At 54.2% G+C, this 19,253-nt stretch overlaps 2 protein-coding genes across 4 annotated transcripts; both read right to left on the bottom strand.

The window, feature by feature from the left end:
• Positions 1 to 820: 820 nt before the first annotated feature.
• On the bottom strand, positions 821 to 14,512 carry RAB11FIP1 (RAB11 family interacting protein 1). Of its 3 annotated transcripts, none has more exons than XM_064731081.1 (6): positions 14,114 to 14,512; positions 10,481 to 10,926; positions 9,511 to 10,303; positions 6,039 to 8,216; positions 4,722 to 4,827; positions 821 to 3,239 (listed from the first exon to the last, which is right to left on the bottom strand). In XM_064731081.1, the coding sequence occupies exons 1-6, from the start codon at positions 14,434 to 14,436 to the stop codon at positions 3,021 to 3,023; spliced, it is 4,065 nt and encodes a 1,354-aa protein (XP_064587151.1). In that variant the 5' UTR covers positions 14,437 to 14,512; the 3' UTR covers positions 821 to 3,020. The 3 variants fall into 3 exon arrangements, with proteins under 3 accessions (XP_064587151.1, XP_064587152.1, XP_064587153.1); XM_064731082.1 differs by having other exon boundaries at positions 6,039 to 6,188; XM_064731083.1 differs by lacking the exon at positions 6,039 to 8,216.
• A 2,236-nt stretch (positions 14,513 to 16,748) lies between these two features.
• ADRB3 (adrenoceptor beta 3) lies at positions 16,749 to 19,008 on the bottom strand. Its single transcript, XM_064731112.1, has 2 exons — positions 17,789 to 19,008; positions 16,749 to 16,788 (listed from the first exon to the last, which is right to left on the bottom strand). Exons 1-2 carry the CDS (start codon positions 19,006 to 19,008, stop codon positions 16,749 to 16,751), a joined length of 1,260 nt encoding a protein of 419 aa, XP_064587182.1.
• Positions 19,009 to 19,253: the final 245 nt, after the last annotated feature.

Here is a 19,253-nt window from a genome sequence, read left to right as displayed (position 1 = left end):
TGCACCGCCAACAGCCAATAGCGGCGCGGCCCGCGGTCCGTCCCCATTCCAGCCCGGCCGCGCCACCGCCTCTGCGCGCTGCGTTCCGCCCCGCGGTAGTTCCGCCGGGGATGCTCGGGGAGAGCGGGACCGGGAGATAACGCGGCCTCCTCAAAGGGGAACCGGAGCCCTCATGGCCTCCTCCTCCTCCCATCACCGCTGCCATGAGGGCCCAGAGTCCCTCCGCGCTCCGTGGTGGTGCTTTACAGGAACCGCCAGGGCTGCCGGAGCGGACGAGCCCGTCCCAAAGGTGTCCCCAGTGTGAAAAATGCATATTTAATGATTGGCTTGTCGCAAATATTAAAATCAATATTATATGTGTTGTGTTAGAACGTGATGCTGTGTTAAATCTCTTAAGTAGTGTGTTAAATAAAGTTTTAGGTAAATACAAAATGTTAAAATAGAAACGATGCTATGTAGGATACTTTGTTTAAAGAAAGGACTTGCAGGGAAATAGCAGCCACAGGACACCTGAATCTTTCAGAGAAAAAGAATTTATTGCTCCATTATCAGAAGAAACGAACTTCTTCCCACCTGGAAGGCGCTGTCAGGATTCAGAGGAAGTTGATGATGACCAGACAGAATCCTGTGTTTGAATGGAATTTATGCATCATGGATGAGGTGTGGGAATGAATATGCAACACTTGAGTCTGAACATGAATTACTGTCTCAAGTGCCTTCAACCAGAAAAACCCACAGCTGGAACTGCCACAGGGGATGAGCAGAGAGGCACAAGGAGGGGACAAAGCCCTTCAGAACAAAGACAGGGTGCTCAGAACTCTGGGTTTAAATTGTCTTTATTTTAGTGTTCCATAAAACCAAAAAGTGTTTAAAACCAAACAAACAGTACCTGGGCTAAAAGCAGAGAGTACAAACAGGGAACATGCATGAAATCCTTCAATAACAAACAAGAAATTTGATTCTTAAGGCCCTTGAGGATATAAAATGCCAGTCCCCCCACATGAAAGGAAGGATTTAATGAGTGTTGTCAATAAAAATGAGGTGTGAGGGCTGAGGGGGTCCAAGATTGGGACCCCCCTGTGCCCCCAAGGACAGCAGAGCTGGGCTGAGCTTGGGTTTCACCCAACACCCAGGGCTGAACTGGCACAGAAAGGCTGCCCAAGTGTTAAGGCTTCATCTCTGCTAACAGCAGAATATTATTTATTTTCTGCATAATAATATTATTTTCTGAACAATAATATTATTTTCTCAATAATAATATTATTTTCTCAAAAATAAAATTATTTATTGCTTTGGTTCTGTGCAGGTCACTCTTCCCAGCAGAGAAAAAGTCTAAAATACAAATTGATCAGTGAGGTACAGGATCCTGTGTGCAGAGAGGAGGAAACAAATCAATCCTTCATCTTCCTCACTCGAGAAGGCACAGGAGGGAGCAGCAGCAGCACTCAGAATGAAACCACCACCAAAGCTGCCTCACTCAGAGCAGAGGGGGCAGCAGGAAGGACAGAACACCCTCACTGCTCAAATAACACTAAAATGAGATTAAAGGATCTGAAGTCTTTCCAGACTTTCAGCTCTTAAGGCTTGTTTGAGGTCAGAGCTCAGTAAAGCTCCAGATTTTGGTAACAAGAATAAAAATGTCATTTAGAGCATTTCTTTGATTTTTCTAATAAATGTTTACATCTCTGTGCAAATCTATCAAACTGCTCCTTGCTACAAAATCCAGCATTTGGGATCTCCAGTGGTTTGTGACATTGCAAGCAGCCTGCTCACAGGGTGAGAGCTGCTCCAGTCCCCCAGTAAAGTGCTTTCCTGTAGAAAAATGGAATTAGAAACTCACCCCTGGGCCAGGAGTGACCCCATAACCCAACCATTTCCAAAGGTAGGAGTGTTCATTTCTACAGAATTAAGGCTGGAAAGCTTTAAAGCTTTGGTCCTCATGAAGCTTTGGTCCTTTGCAGGGCTCTGTTGGTTTTCCAGCTTCTCTCTGAGCCTTCCATGGACTCTCCCTACCCTGGTAAACCATCCTTTGGAAGGGCTTCAAGGTGAGCCCAGCTCCAAACCCCAAAAGATTTCTGTGTCCCTCAGAAGGAAAAAGTCACAGAGCTCCCACTGGGCACAAGGGGCAGAGCCAGGGCAGCCTCTGCCTGCTCTGAACAAGCTCCAGAGCAGAAATTTAAGACATGAGAGAAAAATTTCTGGTTTAAAATGTACCTTTGGAAGGGGCTTTAAGGTGAGCCCCAGCTCCAAACCCCAAAAGATTTCTTTCTCAAAAAGGAAAAGTCACAGAGCTCCCACAGGGCACAAGGGGCAGAGCCAGAGCAGCTTCTGCCTGCTTTGAATAACCTTCAAAACAGAAATTTAAGACACTAAAAGAACAATTTCTGGTTTAAAATGTACCTTTGGGCTAAATTCACTGATGCCATTCCTATGGTAGAAACGTACCATGAACCTCAACATCTCCTACTCCAAAAAACCTGAAAACTTTCCCTTGAAGGATTCTTGGGAATGTCCACTTGATGAGATGAACTGAGATTTGGTCAGCTTACACTCAACTTTCAGGGCATTGATTCCTTTTAAATTACAGCCCATCTTTGGATTTCTCCAGTGTAGTTAATTATTATTATTATTTTAAAAACAATCAAATCCTCAAGCTCTACTGTCCAAGGATTTATATTGCACTACAACTTCAGATGTGGAAAGAAAAGTAACTGATCTCTAAAAGCTGCTACAAAACAAAACCATTTTTAAAAAAAATCTTCCTAAAGGATCATCAGTGCCTTGCTGGGAAGCAAAACACATCAAAAACCCTCCTCCTTCCCATCACAGCCTGACCTTCCCAAACAATGGGAAGAAACCAAGAAAATAAATACAGTAAGGTGACCTGATGGGACTATTAATCAATCTGAGGGTTGCTCAAGGCAGGAACAGGAAAAACTCATTTTCTGGGAGCAGCACAAGCAGCACCAGCAGCTCCTCACCCTCCCCTGAGGGGGATCAGTCCTTGCCCACCAGACCTTTCACATCTTCCCAGCTTTTTTGTTGCCAGACATGGAGATTCTGAGGATGTTTGGGGTTTCCTCCATGACTCTGACCAGCAGGTTGTCGATGTAATCCTCGAGCTCCCTCACCTGCAGGTCCTTCCTGGTAATGGTATCCTTCTGTTTGAGCACCAGCTGGATCAGCTCATCGTGTGTCAGCTGAGCATAGGCATAGGCAGGGTCTGAGGGATCGTATTTCTGCAGAGGGAGGGAGGGAAGGCAGGCTCAGAGCAGGCACAGCACATTCCAGACCAGACACAACACCCAGAGCAGCACAGAGACAGCTGCTGCCAAACAAACCTGCAAAAGCCTCAAGCAGCTGCTTAGAAAGCCAAATTCAGGTTAGACAGCAAGAAACACCCACCCAGGCCTTTGCTGGTTCTTCTTATTGCTCTGAAAAAATCTGGTTTTAAGCCTCAAGCAGCATGAGAGGTAATGGGCAGCTTGAGGGTTAAAACCAGATTTTAAAATTTTCCTTTGAAAAATCTGGTTTTAAGCCTCAAGCAGCATGAGAGGTACTGGGCAGCTTGAGGGCTAAAACCAGATTTTAAAATTTTCCTTTGAAAAATCTGGTTTTAAGCCTCAAGCAGCATGAGAGGTACTGGGCAGCTTGAGGGTTAAAACCAGATTTTAAAATTTTCCTTTGAAAAATCTGGTTTTAAGACTCAAGCAGCATGAGAGGTACTGGGCAGCTTGAGGGTTAAAACCAGATTTTAAACCAGATTTTAAAACCAGTCAGCTTCTGCTGACTCCTGCAGCTCCCAGAACACTGCCCAGGGAAGGAGTGTGAGCACAACAGGCTCCTGAGGGGCATCACACAATTGAGGATGTTCATGTGCTATAAAGAAGTGGCTGTGCTGAGAATTTCCCCCACAAAACACAAACCCCAGCTCTATTTATAGGTCACTCTGCAAAAAAATAAGAATTTAAGGATTGCTCCCACTTTTGGGGGCTGACCAAAAGGGCATTTGTGTCCCAACTATCTGGAATATACAATTCTTAAAACCTCAAGCAGCATGAGAGGTATTGGGCAGCTTGAGGGTTAAAACCAGATTTTAAAATCAGATTTTAAAATCAGTCAGCTTCTGCTGACTCCTAGAACACTGCCCAGGCAGGGAGTGTGAGCACAACAGGCTCCTGAGGGGCATCACACACAACTGAGGTGCAATCAGAACACCCATTGCAAGTTTTGAACTCTTTCTCAGTCTGAATCTCTCAAATCCCATCCTCTCCCCTCTCACCAGAAGGAGGCACTGCTGTTATTTCAGTTCTAACTTCCCCATTTCCCCAAAAAAACCCTGACAGACCATAAGGGCAGCTGGGATTTTCCCTGCTGAGCCAGGGGTGCTCCCAGCCTTTCATTTCAGCCTGCAGGGAAGCTGTGCCTGAAGCTGGAGGTCTCTTTTGAGGGCAGGATTAAGCTGAAAGCTCCTCTCAATCCCACTGCTGACCCAACTGCACAAGTGTGCTCCAAGGAATTGGGTCTGCCTGAGAATTTCCCCCACAAAAAATGAGCCCCAACTCTATTTACAGGTCACTCTGCAAAAAAAATGAGCATTTAAGGACTGCTCTCACTCTTGGGGGCTGACCAAAAGCATGTTCATGTCCCAACTATCTGGAATACACAAACTCTTCAATAAATCAAAGCTTGGGCAGTGAAATTGCCACTTCCCTCCATACCTTCACACTCATTTCCAGCAGCTTTTCATTCATGGTGCTGATGACATTCAGGTTCTTGCTCTGAGGTTTGTTTGCCATGGCATTCATTGGCTTCACAGGATGGAGTCTGTAACAGCAAAAAAGAAAGGGTCCTGTTGTTCAGGCAGGAGAGGTAACAGCAGCATGAGAAAGATCTTTAGAATGAGAACAAATACAGCAAGAAATTGGGGATGATTCCCTCCCTGCTCTATCTCCTGAAAGAAAAGAGATTCAGCTTCAGGAAGACAAGGCATTTCTAAGCCACAGGGGGTTTGTAAGTATTTTAAATATTTTCCAGTTCTCTGCTATCTTTACTGACTTAAGGTGTTGGAGATAAAGCAGCAGCAGGAAGGGAAATACATCCTGTGTGTGTCATGGAAGAAAAGCCAGGTCAGGCTGCACGAGGAGACAGAACACAGGGCAGCCACTGTGATCCCTCAGAAACTGGTATTTCAGGCTGCCTTTCCTAATCAGAACATATTTGTGATCTTACAACACACCAAATACTTCTGCTGCCCTGAGACAAGTGTCAGGCCTTGGCCAAGCTGAACTGACACCACCAGCTGCGAGGAAGTGCTGGCATTATTTGGACTTACAGCACCAATTCTAACACAGGAACAAAATTTTATTTTTTATTCCAGGAAACATTGGCCCTGAGGTGTCCTAGACCCCAGGAAGAGCTCTGCAGGTGAAGTCTCAAGGGCTGACAGGTCAGTGGCAGCACTCCACAGAGCAGGTGAACCCTGAGGAGCCCACACAGGCAGAAAATGAAGCACCACCTCATTTATCAGGTGTCTGACAAACAGCTCAGCCCCAGGCCCTTCTGCCAGTGGCATGGAATGATTCCATTCCCCCTGCACTTTCCCTAAGCTCCCCTAAGAGCAGCTGCTCCCCTGAGGAGCTGCACAGACCCTCCTGCAGCCAGCAGCAGCCCCACAGCAGCCAAGCCCTGACAAACCCAGCTCCCAGAGGAATCAGGGCTGTCCTGGCCGGGTGCAGCAGCCTCAAGGACAGAAATGCACCCAGAGGGCAAAGCAAAGCTGAGAGCTCACTGCTGTGACCCCCACATGTCTCACCTGTGCTGGGGATACACAGTTTCACACCATTAGGGAACATTTCAGAGGGTGAAACCTGTGCCTGGAGAGGTTTTTTTCTCCTCAGGGTGCTCCCCTTGGCAGCCAAGCCCTGACAAACCCAGCCCCCAGAGGAATCAGGGCTGTCCTGGCCTCATGCAGGAGCTCAGGGACAGAGGGCAAAGCAAAGCTCAGAGCTCACTGCTGTGACCCCAACATGTCTCACCTGTGCTGGGGAGACACGGTTTCACCCCATGGGGGGTGGTTAGGGGACGTTTCAGAGGGTGAGACCCGTGCCTGGAGAAGTTTCTTCTTGCCCGAATTTCCCGCTTTATCTGCGAAGCCCTCGGCTCTCGGCTTTTTCGGAGACTCTGCTCTACAACTCGGGGTGTCAGAGAGGAGGGAGTGAGAGGAAGAGTGGGGCTGGCAAGGACTTGACAGGGAGGAAGAGAAAGCAGAAGGCTCAGAGAAGTCACACTCTGCACGCTCCTCAGCACCTGCACTCCTTTCCAGCTGTTGTTTCTCAGAAGGAGTGTCACACTCCTTGGAATGAGATGTCACAGCTAAACCTGAGTCAGCTCCTTGGACAGAGACCCTGGGAGCCCCCAGTGCAGCAGGCAGCTCAGCCAAACTCCCTGGCAGCTCAGCCAAACTCCCTGGCAGCTCAGCCAAGCTCCCTGGCTCACAAGCACCAGGAATGGCTCCTCCTCCTCCTCCTCCTCCTGGAGCAGCAGCAGAGCTATCAGAGAGCTCTCTCCGCTCTCCATGCAAAGCTGTCACACCTCTGGGCTGCTCTCCATTCCCCAGAACACCTCTGTCACCTGCAGGGGCCTCACAGCTGTCCTGGCAGTCCCCCAGCAGCTCCTCATCAGAGCCTCCCTCAGGGATCACGGGCAGCACCGAGCCACGGTCCCCAGGAACAGGAAGGGCAGACCTGACATTTGTCAGACAGACAGACAAACCATCACCACCCTCCTTTTCTACAGGCCTGCTCTGTCCTCTTTGGGGACTGACACCCCTGGGTGCCACTGCAGGGGTGACAGTCCCCAAGGAGCCCCCCTGAGCAGGGAATGGGAGCCCTGGGGTGGAATTTGCAGCATCCCCTGGAGCAGGAGCATCAGCCTGGGGGGTCCCTGGGGGTTTCCTCAGCAGCACAGCCACTCGTGGGGCTGGCTTTGGGGGCACAAGGAGCTCCCTGCCAGCCCTCCCTGCACCCCCTTCCCCAGGGCACACCCTGCAGGCTCTGGGTGTGGGCTGGACTGGAGGAAGGGGCTGATTTCCAGCAGCTGGAGGTGCCTGGGGCTCTGACATGGGCACACGTTCTGCACACTGCTTTCCACAGGGCTCCTGCCCCTCCCTGAGCTCACTCCTGGGGGGTTGTGCCTGCTCAGCCTCTGCCACGAGGCTGTCACTGCACTTGGAGAGGGACACAAAAGCAGTGCTCACACCAGTGGCCTCCACAGCTGCTCCATCACTGCTCCAGGTGGGATGTGTGCTGTCCCCAGACAGCTCTGTCGATGGGTCACCCCCAAACCCTGCTGGCTCTCCTGCTGCTCCTGAGCTCATCTGTAACCTCCCACTGGGATCCAGGGGCTGCTCTCCACCTGCATCACCTGCTGGAACACCCTGCCATCCCCCAAGGACAAAGGACACACATTTCCCAGGGCCTGGCTTGCTGCTTTCCAAAGAACCCCCAGGCTGAAGCTGGGCAGAATCCCAGCGTGGCTCTGGAGCCAGCCCAGGGGGGCCAGCCAAGGTGCCCAGAGGGTGTGGCACAGCTGTGGCATCACTGCTTAAAGCCACACGTGCAGAGCCCCCTGAAGCACCACGAGCAGGGGGTCCTGCAGAGGAACAATCCTCCCCAGCAGGAAGGCAGGAAGGGGAAGAACCAGCCTGGGCAGCTGGCACTGCCTGTGCCCCACGCCTGGACACGAAGGGATTGTTGTCATTGAAAGGACAGACAGAGGGGACAGAAGGTGTGTGTGGGTCAGAGAGACCCTGGGAAGCCTCAGAGCCCTCAGGACCCTGCCCCCAGCCAGCAGCAAAAGGATTATTGCCCCGGGCAGAGCCCTGCCCAGGAAGAGGCACTGTGGGAACAGAGGCTGCAGGATGATGGGATGAAGGGAAATGGGTGATGCTGTTGGGATCCAGGGCTCTGGATGCCCTGTCCCACTCAGCACTAAAAGGGTTCTTGTCATTCCAGAGCTCTGCAGCAAAAGCAGGAGAAGTGAGAGAGGCAGGAGTGATGTTTTCAGAGTCTGGCACTTGGACTGTCTGCCCCACTTCAGAAATAAAAGGATTATTGGCACTGCTGATAGGGTGCACAGACAGGAAAGCAGGGAGGGGGGCAGGTGCAAGAGTAGGAAGCGTGGCTTTGGGTTCCTCCTCTGGAGACAGGCCCAGTCTGCAAAAAGGGACAAAAAACTCGCATGTCACTTGCAGATGCAACACGAGGCAGGAACAGACAAGCTTTAGCACCAGCCTCCATCAGCTCTGCCACTGGAGATGAGCTACACCTTACAGAGACCTCAGAGAGAGGTGTCCCCTTGTCTGTGAGACTTTACAGCACCTTTACCAAGCTCTGGGCTTATGCCAGAACTCTCCTGTCACAGACATCTTTTCATTAAAAATCTTTCTTTAAGATTTTTCCTCCTGAGAAGCTGAGAAGCCTCAGGAACAAAATGGAAACATTGATGATCTGCTGCTGTGGAATGCAACAGGTGCATCTGGGATTGGTCTCATGTGGTTGTTTCTAATTAATGGCCAATCACAGCCCAGCTGGCTCAGACAGAGAGTCCAAGCCACAAGCTTTTGTTATCATTCTTTCTTTTTCTATTCTTAGCCAGCCTTCTGATGAAATCCTTTCTTCTATTCTTTTAGTATAATTTTAATATAACATATATCATAAAATAATAAATCAGCCTTCTGAAACATGGAGTCAGAGTCTCATCTCTTCCCTCATCCTCAGACCCCTGTGAACACTGTCACACTCTCCTGCTGCAGAGCTTGGTTTGCTGCTTTAAGCACCCTCTCTTTGCACCCCAAGCAGGTTTATTAGTATGTAAAACACTGCACAGGCAAGAAACTCAGACTTGAGAAGCACTGAAAATGAGGAGTTAGGGACACACACAAAACACAGCCTTATTAGTAGGGCACACCTACAAATATATATATTATATACCTCATACACAATTAATATATTTGTATGAGGGATAAAGGAGGAGAATTTCCGAAAAAGCCTCGTGTACAAATCCACACCAAATCCCTCTGTGCTGCTGTGAGCAATGCCAAAAGCAGAAGGGCTCCAAGGCCACCCTTTGGGAGAGCACAGCCAAGTAGGGAAGAGGAAAGCAGAGATGTTAGAACGGGCATTTCACACCCTGGGGAGGCTGCAGCCACACAGCTCGGACAGAGTTAGTTTGTGCAAGAGATCCAGCAAGAAAATTCACCCCTTCAGCACCTGCACAGGTGCCTCCTGAGCTAGAGAGCCACTATTTCAAGGAGCACCCCCACATCCATCTTTTATTCACACCGAGGAAGAACTTGGGAGTTTTTCTTTGCTATCAAAGCTCCCAACACCAGAGTAAAACCCACAGGCACCCACAGAGCAGCACCTGAGCCCAGGTGTGGCAGACACAGCCTGCTGCCACCTGCCACCAGCAGTGCCCACCCCACTCCTGCCAGCAGCTGGGGCTCACCTGGGTTTCACAGCTTTGGTCTTGGCTGGTGCAGCTTTCTCAGGTTTCTGTTCCTCCTCACAAGGGCTGGGCTGCTGCTTGGTTGTGATGGCCTCCCCTGCATGGTGAGCATCTCCTGAGGGGCTCCCTCTGCCCACATCTGCTGGGGCTTCAGGGCATTTGGCCTCCTCTTCACTCTTCTCTTCTGGAATTGTATTTTCCTCACTCTGCAGGGTCCTGTCAGGAATAATCTCAGCCTCGCTGGGCTTCACCATTTCCTTCTTCCCAGTGACCAAGGAGAGCAAGGCAGACTTTTTGTGGTCTGGTTTTTTGGTCTCTCTGACAGGCTCAGTGCTTGGTGGAACGCTGGTGTCCAGGTGCTCCTCACTGCTGAGCAGTTTGTACGATGGCAAAGTCATGGATTTGAAAGTCTCCAAGGATGTGGAGCCAGAGAATGCCTGCCCAGGAGAGGTTCTCCCCGTCTCTTCAGGTGGCTTAGTGGACCTGGAGGACAGGTTCTCCTCTGAAGCAAAGAGCTGCTTCCTCCTGAGGTTGTGAGGAGAGGGGGAGGAGGTTGGAGTCTTGTCCTTTGTCGTGGTCTCTTCCATATAAACGTGACTGCCATTGATACACAGACTGGACTTGGACACGGGATCGTTTTTGGATTTAAGGCCACTGAACAACGAGAGCCCATCCTTTTTGGTGTGGTTAGTGGTTCCCTGGGTTAGCTGCCTACTGTCCAAAAAGGCTGGTTTACGAGATTTGAACAGAGGAGAAGGAGCTGGCTTCTGTTCTGGCACACTTTCAAAGGATCCTGGAAAAAAAAAAAAAGAAAAACAGGGAGAAATTGAAGATGCAAGAATAATCTTTTCTCTGACACTACTGCCAGCCTCAGTGCTAGCAGGGAGGATTTGGTCAGAAAGGAGAATTTAACCAGTGCTGTGAAGAGTGCAAAGAACCCTTTGGGGGAAGGTTTTGTGCCAACACTCACGTTCTGAGGCAGGAGAGGTCTGGGACTCCTCCTCCTCATCCCACTGCGCCTGGAAGTCGCTGGGCCGCAGCCGAACCCTCGGGGTGAGGGGCTGCTGGGTGGGCAGCACCGACATGGACTGGGACAGCGATGTCTTCTGCAGGCCAGGCTTGGAGAACAGCGCTTTGAACTTGGATTTCTTCTTCTCCTTCTCCACTGCCTCATCCTCGCTGTCAGCAGGGGAGTGGGAGGTGCTGGGGACGATGGCTGACGCTGTGTCTGAGAGGCCACTGCTCCTCTTGCCCTTGAGTTTGTCTTTGAGCTTCCCAAAGGGAGAGCGGGGCTTGTCCTTCATGGACAGATCAAACATGCTGGCTGTCATGTTGCTCCTCATGAACTGGATGTCCACCTCAATCTCCCCTCTCTCCTTTTCCTTCTTCCCAGGTTTGGAGCGAAGCTTGTACCACCTGCAGCAACAAGGAGGTTTCTTTAACAACCAATGTCACAGACATCTTGTATGAAAAATCCTTTCCTTAGGATTTTTCCTCCTGACAAGCTGAGAGGCCTCAGGAACAAAATGTCAACATTGGTTATCTGCTGCTGTGGAATGCAACAGGTGCATCTGTGATTGGTCTCATGTGGTTGTTTCTAATTAATGGCCAATCACAGCCCAGCTAGCTTGGACAGAGTCCAAGCCACAAGCCTTTGTTATCATTCTTTCCTATTCTATTCTTAGCTAGCCTTCTGATGAAATCCTTTCTTCTATTCTTTTAGTATAGTTTTAATACAATATATATCATAAAATAATAAATCAAGCCTTCTGAAACATGGAGTCAGATCCTCGTCTCTTCCCTCATCCCTGTGAACAGTCACACACCAGTAATTGAGAACACAGAAGGTTCTTACGGCTGAAAAATCAAATCAGCCCACAGTGTAGGAAAAGAAAGACTTTAATCTTAAGGTGACGTCACCTTCACAGCCCCAGGTGCCAAAGAAAACATTCCTTATCATACCAAAGTTATTAATAAGATTTGGTTTCAAACCAGATAAGGAAGGGTTAAAAAAAAAGGAGAAAAAACAGAGGCACAAGATGGAATTCCTGCATTTCAGCTCAGCCACTCTGCTCTGCCCTTTCATCTCTCCTCCTGACACTGGCAGGGGCCACAGCTTTGAAGTGGAGCAGAGCAGCAGCCTCAGAGCTGCACACGCTGTCCCACGCCCTCATACCTTTCATTCCAGCTCCTTAATGCCTGCTAAGCCAAGGAACCCCTAATCAAGAGCAGAGAGCCAAGCCCAGGCTCCCAGAGCTCGGGCATTTCCACTCCCCTCCGCAGGCTCGTGACTGGCACGCACCAGGAAGGGCATTGCTCAGGCAGAGCCCTCTCCCTCCCCAAAAACAGCTCCCCAACAGTGCCCAGGGCATCTCAAACCACAATCCCACCACCCACACGCCCTCAAACACCCCTTGGTGACACTCAAACCACATCTGAGGCAGCACAGAGGATGAGCAGCACTGCACACCAGTATGGTTTTGTTTGTTGTAGCATTTCCAACCCCACAGAACCCATAGGAAAGGCTGCCTGGAAACTGATTGGTTTCTTCCTCCAAATAAAGGCAGCAAACAGAGCATGCAAATGCGCCCTGCCATCAAATTTGCACTTCAACCTCCAAAGGTATACTGGAAGCAATAAAAGAGAACAGGAAAAGGTGACTTGCTCCAGAGAAAATTCAAAACTAAAGGGGATAACTGAAGGAGATGGATTCAGGAATCTGCTACAGACACTTCAGAGGGAAATGTGGAAGAAATTCTTCCCTCTGAGGGTGGTGAGGGCCTGATCCTGCAGAAACTGTGTCTGTCCTGTCCCGCAAAGTGATCAAGGCCAGGTTTGGAGCAATGTCCCAGTGGGAGCTGTCCCTAGGCAGGGCAGGGGGTGGAACAAGATGGGTTTTAAGGTCCATTCTGGGATTCTGTGACTCTAAACAAACACTTGGCTGACAGTCAGGCACTCTGGCACTTAGAAGACACCCAAGGAAGGGTTTTTATCAGGACACCAAGGCTTTGCCCAGTGCCTGGAGCTGCAGCAGCCCCAGAATCACAACCCCTGTGCCTTTAACACGAGCCAGCACTGGGCACTGTTGTTCCAAAGTGATTTCTAGGAGCATCCCGTGCCACAATCGATCCCGTGTGCTCAGCAAAGGCAGCTCAGCTGAAAGCAGCACCCCTGGGGGTGGCTGGAAGGAAATCACCGACTGACAACCCCCAAACCACAAAAACCAAATCTCATTAGTGGCATTTATGGTGTTAGCAAGCACCTGTCAATCAACATTATCTATTTTCCAAATAAAACTACTCCTTTATGGCTACACATCACCATGGCAGCAAGAACAAAACAGGCTTCAAACAGGAAACAGACGGCTACAAACAACTGAAAACACCAGAAATTTCCCCAGGACTACCAAAGCTGTGTTTTCTCTTTTTTTTTTTTTTTTTATTCTCCCTCTCAATTTTCCTTTGCCCAGACACAAAGGAATGCCTGGGAGCCCCGAGGCACCGGCCCTGAGCTCTGCTGACCAAGGGGCTCTGCAGTGTAAACACAGCCCTGTCTGACACAGCCTTAATGAACCTAATTAAGCCTTGATGAACGGGACGGCTCGGCGGTGCTCAGGTGAGGCAGAGGAGGAGGAAGGTGACTCACCAGCACATTACAAGGCTGCTGACTCCCAGTAAAACCCTCCCGGGCACCACCCCTGGGTTTCACCGTGCCCGTGTTTGTGTTCAAAGCAGCGAGTGTGTGACACACAGAGCTGGAGCTGGCCCGTGGAAGGTGGAATTATCCACCCTGACACGCTTCAAGTGTTTGTTAGCAAAAATAAATTAGCGTTCAGTCTGTGCTGGAAGGGGCAGCACTCTGAGGACATCAGGTTTCAGGTTCAGGCTGGCTGTTTTTTCTGTCAGTGTTTGAAAATCAAACCCAAGGACCAGGCAGGACTGGATGGAAAAGTTGTCTCGGGGACCCCCAAGCCTCTTCCAGGGGAAGGCATTCCCCAGCTGTGGGGGCTCATAGGAGTGGGATGCACAGGTCCCCTCTAAACCTCTCCAAAGCCCCCATGAGCCTGAGAGGCGCCCCAAAACTTCCTCCCCATCCTCTGCATGACCTGGAGGGGCCACTCCATCCTTCTCCCCAGCCCCCGTCGGACACAGAAATCCCCTCCAAACCCCTCCATGACCCCCGTGGGCCTGAGAGACATCCCCAAAACTCCCTCTCCATCCTCCGCATGACCCAGAGGGGCCTCTCCATCCTTCTCCGCAGCTCCTGTGGGGCACAGAAATCCCCTCCAAACCCCTCCATGACCCCGCGGCCCTGAGAGCCTCCCCAAAACCTCCTCTCCATCCTCTGCATGACCCAGAGGGGCCTCTCCATCCTTCTCCCCAGCCCCCGTGGGACACAGAAATCCCCTCATGGCTCTCCCAGACCTCAGTGGGACGCCCCAAATCTCTCCATGACCCCCGTGGGCCCCCAAAACCTCCTCTCCATGATCCAGAGGAGTCTCTCCATCCTCCTCCCCAGCCCCCCTGGGACACCGCAGCCCTCACACCCCTCTCCGTGCGGGTCCCCATCCCTCCCGGAGCCCCCCGGAGCCCTCCGGTCGCACCTGGTGTGCCGCCGGCCGCCGTCCTCCTTCAGCGGGCCCAGCTCCACCTCGGCGCGGCCCAGGAACTTGTCGGCGCCGGTGAGGGCGCGGTGCAGCACGGTGAGGCGCAGCGCGGCGGCCTTGGCGGGCAGCTCGAACGTGGCCTCCTCCCGCCACAGCGGCTCGCCCCGGCAGCGCTCGGCCACCGACGTGCGGAACTTGTCGCGGCCCAGCGCCATCACCGCGTACGCGTCGCTGCCGCCCGCCGCCGCCTTGGCGCGCAGCCCCCGCGCCCGCAGCACCGTCACCCGCACGTGGGTGGGCGCCCAGCCCGGGGCCGCCATGGCTGCGGGAGAGCGAGCGGCGGCACCGGGGATGGGGACGGGCCGAGAATGCGGCGGGATGGGACGGGACGGGACGGGAGCGGCGGCGGCAGCGGGCGGGGAGCACCGCCCCGCCCCTCTCGCGAGAGCGCCGAAAGGGCGGGGCCTGAGGGGCGGGGCCTGGGCGGACAGGTGGGTACAGGTGAGTGTGTACATGTGTGTACAGGTGTGTGCAGGTGTGTATGCAGGTGTGTACAAGTGTATGTAGGTGGGTACAGGTGTGTGCAGGTGAGTACAGGTGGGTACAGGTGGGTACAGGTGTGTATAGGTGGGTACAGGTGAGTTCAGGTGAGTACAGGTGGGTACAGGTGTGTGCAGGTGAGTGTAGGTGAATGTGTACAGGTGTGTATAGGTGGGTACAGGTGAGTACAGGTGAATTCAGGTGAGTACAGGTGGGTACAGGTGTATGCAGGTGAGTGTAGGTGAATGTGTACAGGTGTGTATAGGTGAGTACAGGTGTGTACAGTTGAATGTGTACAGGTGGGTACAGGTGTGTATAGGTGAGTGCAGATGAATGTCCACAGGTGTGTAGAGATGTGTAAAGGTATGTACAGGTGAGTGTGTACAGGTGAGTACAGGTGTGTAAAGGTATGTACAGGTGAGTGTGTACAGGTGTATACAGGTGAGTACAGGTTATACTGGTGTCTATCCATGGGTGTGTACAGGTGTGTACAGCTGAGTACAGGTGTATACAGGTGAGTGCGTACAGGTGTCCATGCATGGGTGTGTACAGCTGAGTACAGGTGTGTGTACAGGTGTATGTGTACAGGTGAGTGTCTGTGCATGGGTGTGTACAGGTGAGTGAGTACAGGAGTGTACAGGTGTATGTGTACAGGTGTGTACAGGTGTATGTGTACAGGTGTGTACAGGTGTGTACAGGTGTATGTGTACAGGTGTGTACAGGTGTATGTGTACAGGTGTGTACAGGTCCCTGCAGGGACACCCCGCAGCATCCCAGGTCAGGTCCCTGTGCAGGCGCTGGCATTTCCCTGGCACAGGAGGTGGCACCGGGCAGCTCCGGCAGCTCCAGCCCAGCTCTTCCCTGCCAGCCACGGCCCCGGGAGGGGATGGAGCCCCCGAACCTCCGGGAACTGCACATGGAGCAGAAAACTGCACATGGAGCAGCACCTGGAACAGCACCTGGAGCAGGGAACAGCACATGGAGCAGCACATGGAGCAGGGAACAGCAGGTGGGAACAGCCCATGGAGCAGCACCCGCTGCTCAGGACAGATGTGGAGGCACCGCAGAGATCCAGAGGTTTATTTCACACGGTAGAGGGGACACAAATCGGGACAAAAACTGTGCAGTCACTGAACATCCTGCCAGCAGCTGTGCCCAGAGGTGCTGCGGGACAGGGCACGTCTGCACGGTGTGAGATGAGAATGAAAATCCACCTCCTGTCCCCCAGTCTGTCCCAAACGAGAGGGGGAAACTGCCGAGAGAGCCGACACGATCCCGGTTCCCTGCGTTTGGAAGTGCTCCGTGCATTCCCCTGAGCTTTCCCTTTGCCGAAGGGATTGCACTCAGCCCTGGAATGCAGCAGCTGGGGCAGGGATGGAAACCCTGGGAAGGGCTTGAGCCTGCAGGAGGCTCCTCTGTCCTTCAGCACACTGTCTGAAACTGGCCAAGCCTGGGACAACAGCGTCCTTTGTCCTTCAAGAAAGCAGAGCTGGCATTCTCCACTTCCCTCTGCCAGCCGTGCCAGGAGCACCCCGATGGGAGCTTGTCCTGTCCACACATCCCTGAGGCTGTGCTGCCCCTCGCTGAGCAGATCCAGAGCTTCTCCCCAGCTCCAGGTCTGCAGCACCGACGGCACGAAGGAGATGGTGCTGTCCCAGAGAGATCCTCCTCCTCCTCCTCTTCCTCCTCCTCTCCGGGTCCTGCCAGCACCGTCACCCCTGGCGCTGCTTCTGCAACCCCGGCCCTGCAAGGAGAGGGTGGGAGGTGACACAGTGCCACCCAGCAGAGGGTGGGAGGTGACACAGTGCCACCCAGCAGGCTCGGCTGGGGACAGGGACCCGCGGCCACCACCCCGGCGGGCACAGAAGGGATTTGGGAGCGCCAGGCACCAGCACAAGCAGGGTTAAAGCGGCTCTGGCCCGGCTGATCCGGACTCACATGCCCGGAGCCGGGCAGCAGCCCGGGGCTGGCTCTGCTCCCCGGGGAGGGCGGCGGCCAAGGCGGGCAGAGGAGAGGCCGGGGCGATGATGATGATGATGATGACGACCCGGCCGGGGAAAGCGCTCTCCTCCCGGCTCTCGGCTGCTCCGAGTCACTCGGATGGACCCGAGGGAGTCTCTCCGCCAGCAAACCTGAAATGGGGGAGTGCAGGGGTGAGACCCCAGACCCTCCCACCATCCAGCACCCCGTGTCCCCAGCATGGGTGAATCCTGCCCAGGGAACACCTCCGGCACCTCTACCTGCACAATTCTGTCAGGAAACCTCTCCTGCCCTCAGGAGAAACGCGGCTACAATTCACAGTAACCAGCAGAACTCCAATTTTGTCATACTAATAAAAAAACTCAGCGTGGAAAAACCCCACCCTGAAATTGGAGGTGGAAATCCCTGTCGGGGTGCTGGCAGGGCAGAACCACAGCATGGGTGTCCCCATCACTCCTGCCAACCCTGCCAGCCTCTGCCAGCCCCTGCCAGCCCCAGCCCCCTGCTCTGAGCGGGCTGCCGCCTCCGGGAGCGCATTTCCCGTCATGGAACACAGCGGGATGAAATGAATTCCCTTCCCAGATTTACACCGCTGGAGGGCAAAGCAACCTGCAGAACCCAGAGTGGGGAGGGCAGCCACAGTGCCTCGCTGCAGAGGGGATCCCCGCGTTTTCCTTCTTTAGCAGCCCAAAGGGGGATCGGGAGAAGGGGAAAATGCCAGGTTTGGGGACACACAGCTGGTTTGCTTCGCTGTTCACCACCCGTGTTTCCTTTGGCCAGGAACAGCAGAGCAGGTCCTGGCGGGCTAGAGTGGGACTGGTTGGGACCCCAATTTTGCAGCCCAGCAGAGGGGCCAGAGTTTTAGGGGAACATCAGGGAGCAGGGCAATGCTGCCCATTACCACATCCCAGAGCCTCTCCCGTGCTCCCCCAGCACCGACCCCAAAGGGCTGGAGTGGGACTGGTTGGGACCCCATTTCTGCAGCCCAGCAGAGGGGCCAGAGTTTTAGGGGAACATCAGGGAGCAGGGCAATGGTGCCCAGTCCCACATCTCAGAGCCTCTCCCGTGCACCACGGGGTCTGCCTGCTCCCCCAGCACCGACCCCAAAGGGCTGCACCGAACCCCTCAAGCCCCTCCCGAGCAAATACCTACTCATGCAGCTGGGAACACAGCGAGCTCTGCGCTCCCTGCAGCCGGGACTCGCCCGGGGGGCGCTGCCGGTGGGGCAGAGGAGCCTCCTCCGTTCTGCCCTCGCCATCCTCCCCGAGGGCCGCCTTGCTGTCCCCTGCGGGTCCCGCCCGAGGGCTGAAGGCACAGGGGTAGCGCTGCAGGTCCTGTGAGACGGCGTGGAGCCGGCGGTCAGCACGGCGGGGGCAGCACAGCAGCTTGCGGAAGGCGCTCCTGAAGTCGGGGCTGCGGCAGTAGATGATGGGGTTGAAGGCCGAGTTGATGTAGCCCAGCCAGTTGAGGAAGAGGAAGAGCTGATCCGACACCAGCGAGCGGCAGAAGACCTTGATGATGTTGGCCACGAAGAAGGGCAGCCAGCAGAGCGTGAAGACGCCCATGATGATGCCCAAGGTCTTGAGAGCCTTGTGCTCCTTGATGGCCAGCAGGCGTGAGGGCCTCCTGCGCCGGCTGCTCCGGCCCGTGGGGCTCGGCGGCTCCTGCACGAACCTCACCTTGTCCTTGCCGATGAGCCGGACGTGCCGCGAGGCCACGGCGAAAACCCGCACGTACACGAAGATCATGACGAGCAGCGGCACGTAGAAGGAGATGGTGGACGACACGATGGCGTAGGTGACGTTGGTGACAAAGTCGCAGCACCGCGGGTCCTCGTAGCAGCGCGCCGCCCGCTCGTCCCCTCCATCCCTCCACCAGTGGTTCATGATGGGGAGGAAGGAGATGAAGGCAGAGATGGCCCACACCAAGCACACCACGGCCCGGGCACGGCCCTTGGTCACCAGCGCCTCGTACTGCAGCGGGGCGGTGATGGCCAGGTAGCGATCCACGGCGATGGCGCACAGCGTCTCGATGCTGGCCGTCACACACAGCACGTCCAGCGAGGTCCACAGCTCGCACACCGTGGTGCCGTAGGGCCAGTGGCCGCTCAGCAGCATGGTGGCCCCCGGCGGCACCACCAGCAGGCCCATGATGAGGTCGGCGCACGCCAGCGAGGTGATGAACACGTTGGTCATGCTCTGCAGCCGCGGCGTTTTGGCGATGGCCACGATCACCAGCAGGTTCCCGGCCACGGTGACCAGCACGGTGAGGGTGATGGCGGTGCCCAGCACCCACTGCCGGCCCAGCGCAGCCCCGCTGCAGTTGCCGGAGCCCCCCCAGGCGCTGCCGTTGCCCGTGGGGAGGGGGCTCATGTCGGCCGGGCTGGGCTGGGGGCACCGGCCCCGCCGTGCGCTCCCCGCCGCGCTCCCGGCGCAGCCCTCGGGCCGGACCGGCGGGGCCGGGTCCCCTCCGAGACGGAGGAGGAGCCTTTAAAGGAGCGGGGCGGCCCCGGGCTGCTCCGGAGGGCGAGGGAAGGGCAGCGGACAGCGAACGGCACCTCCTCCCCCCGACGGGCTGGCCGGGCCCGCCCCGCTCCCCCCGGCATCCCCGCCGGACG

Source organism: Zonotrichia leucophrys, chromosome 22 (assembly GCF_028769735.1).
Source record: "Zonotrichia leucophrys gambelii isolate GWCS_2022_RI chromosome 22, RI_Zleu_2.0, whole genome shotgun sequence".
NCBI classification, from domain to species: domain Eukaryota; kingdom Metazoa; phylum Chordata; class Aves; order Passeriformes; family Passerellidae; genus Zonotrichia; species Zonotrichia leucophrys.
This window is presented reverse-complemented; position numbering and strand designations above follow the sequence as displayed.

Coding starts and splice junctions, on each gene's coding strand:
- ADRB3 (XM_064731112.1), bottom strand. CDS start 19,008: ATGAGCCCCCTCCCCACGGGCAACGGCAGCGCCTGGGGGGGCTCCGGC. Junction 16,789..17,788: donor CTGTGTTCCCAGCTGCATGA/GTAGGTATTTGC, acceptor CCCCCATTTCAG/GTTTGCTGGCGGAGAGACTC.
- RAB11FIP1 (XM_064731081.1), bottom strand. CDS start 14,436: ATGGCGGCCCCGGGCTGGGCGCCCACCCACGTGCGGGTGACGGTGCTG. Junction 4,828..6,038: donor ACCGTGTCTCCCCAGCACAG/GTGAGACATGTT, acceptor TTGCTGTTACAG/ACTCCATCCTGTGAAGCCAA. Junction 3,240..4,721: donor TGCTGGAAATGAGTGTGAAG/GTATGGAGGGAA, acceptor CTCCCTCTGCAG/AAATACGATCCCTCAGACCC.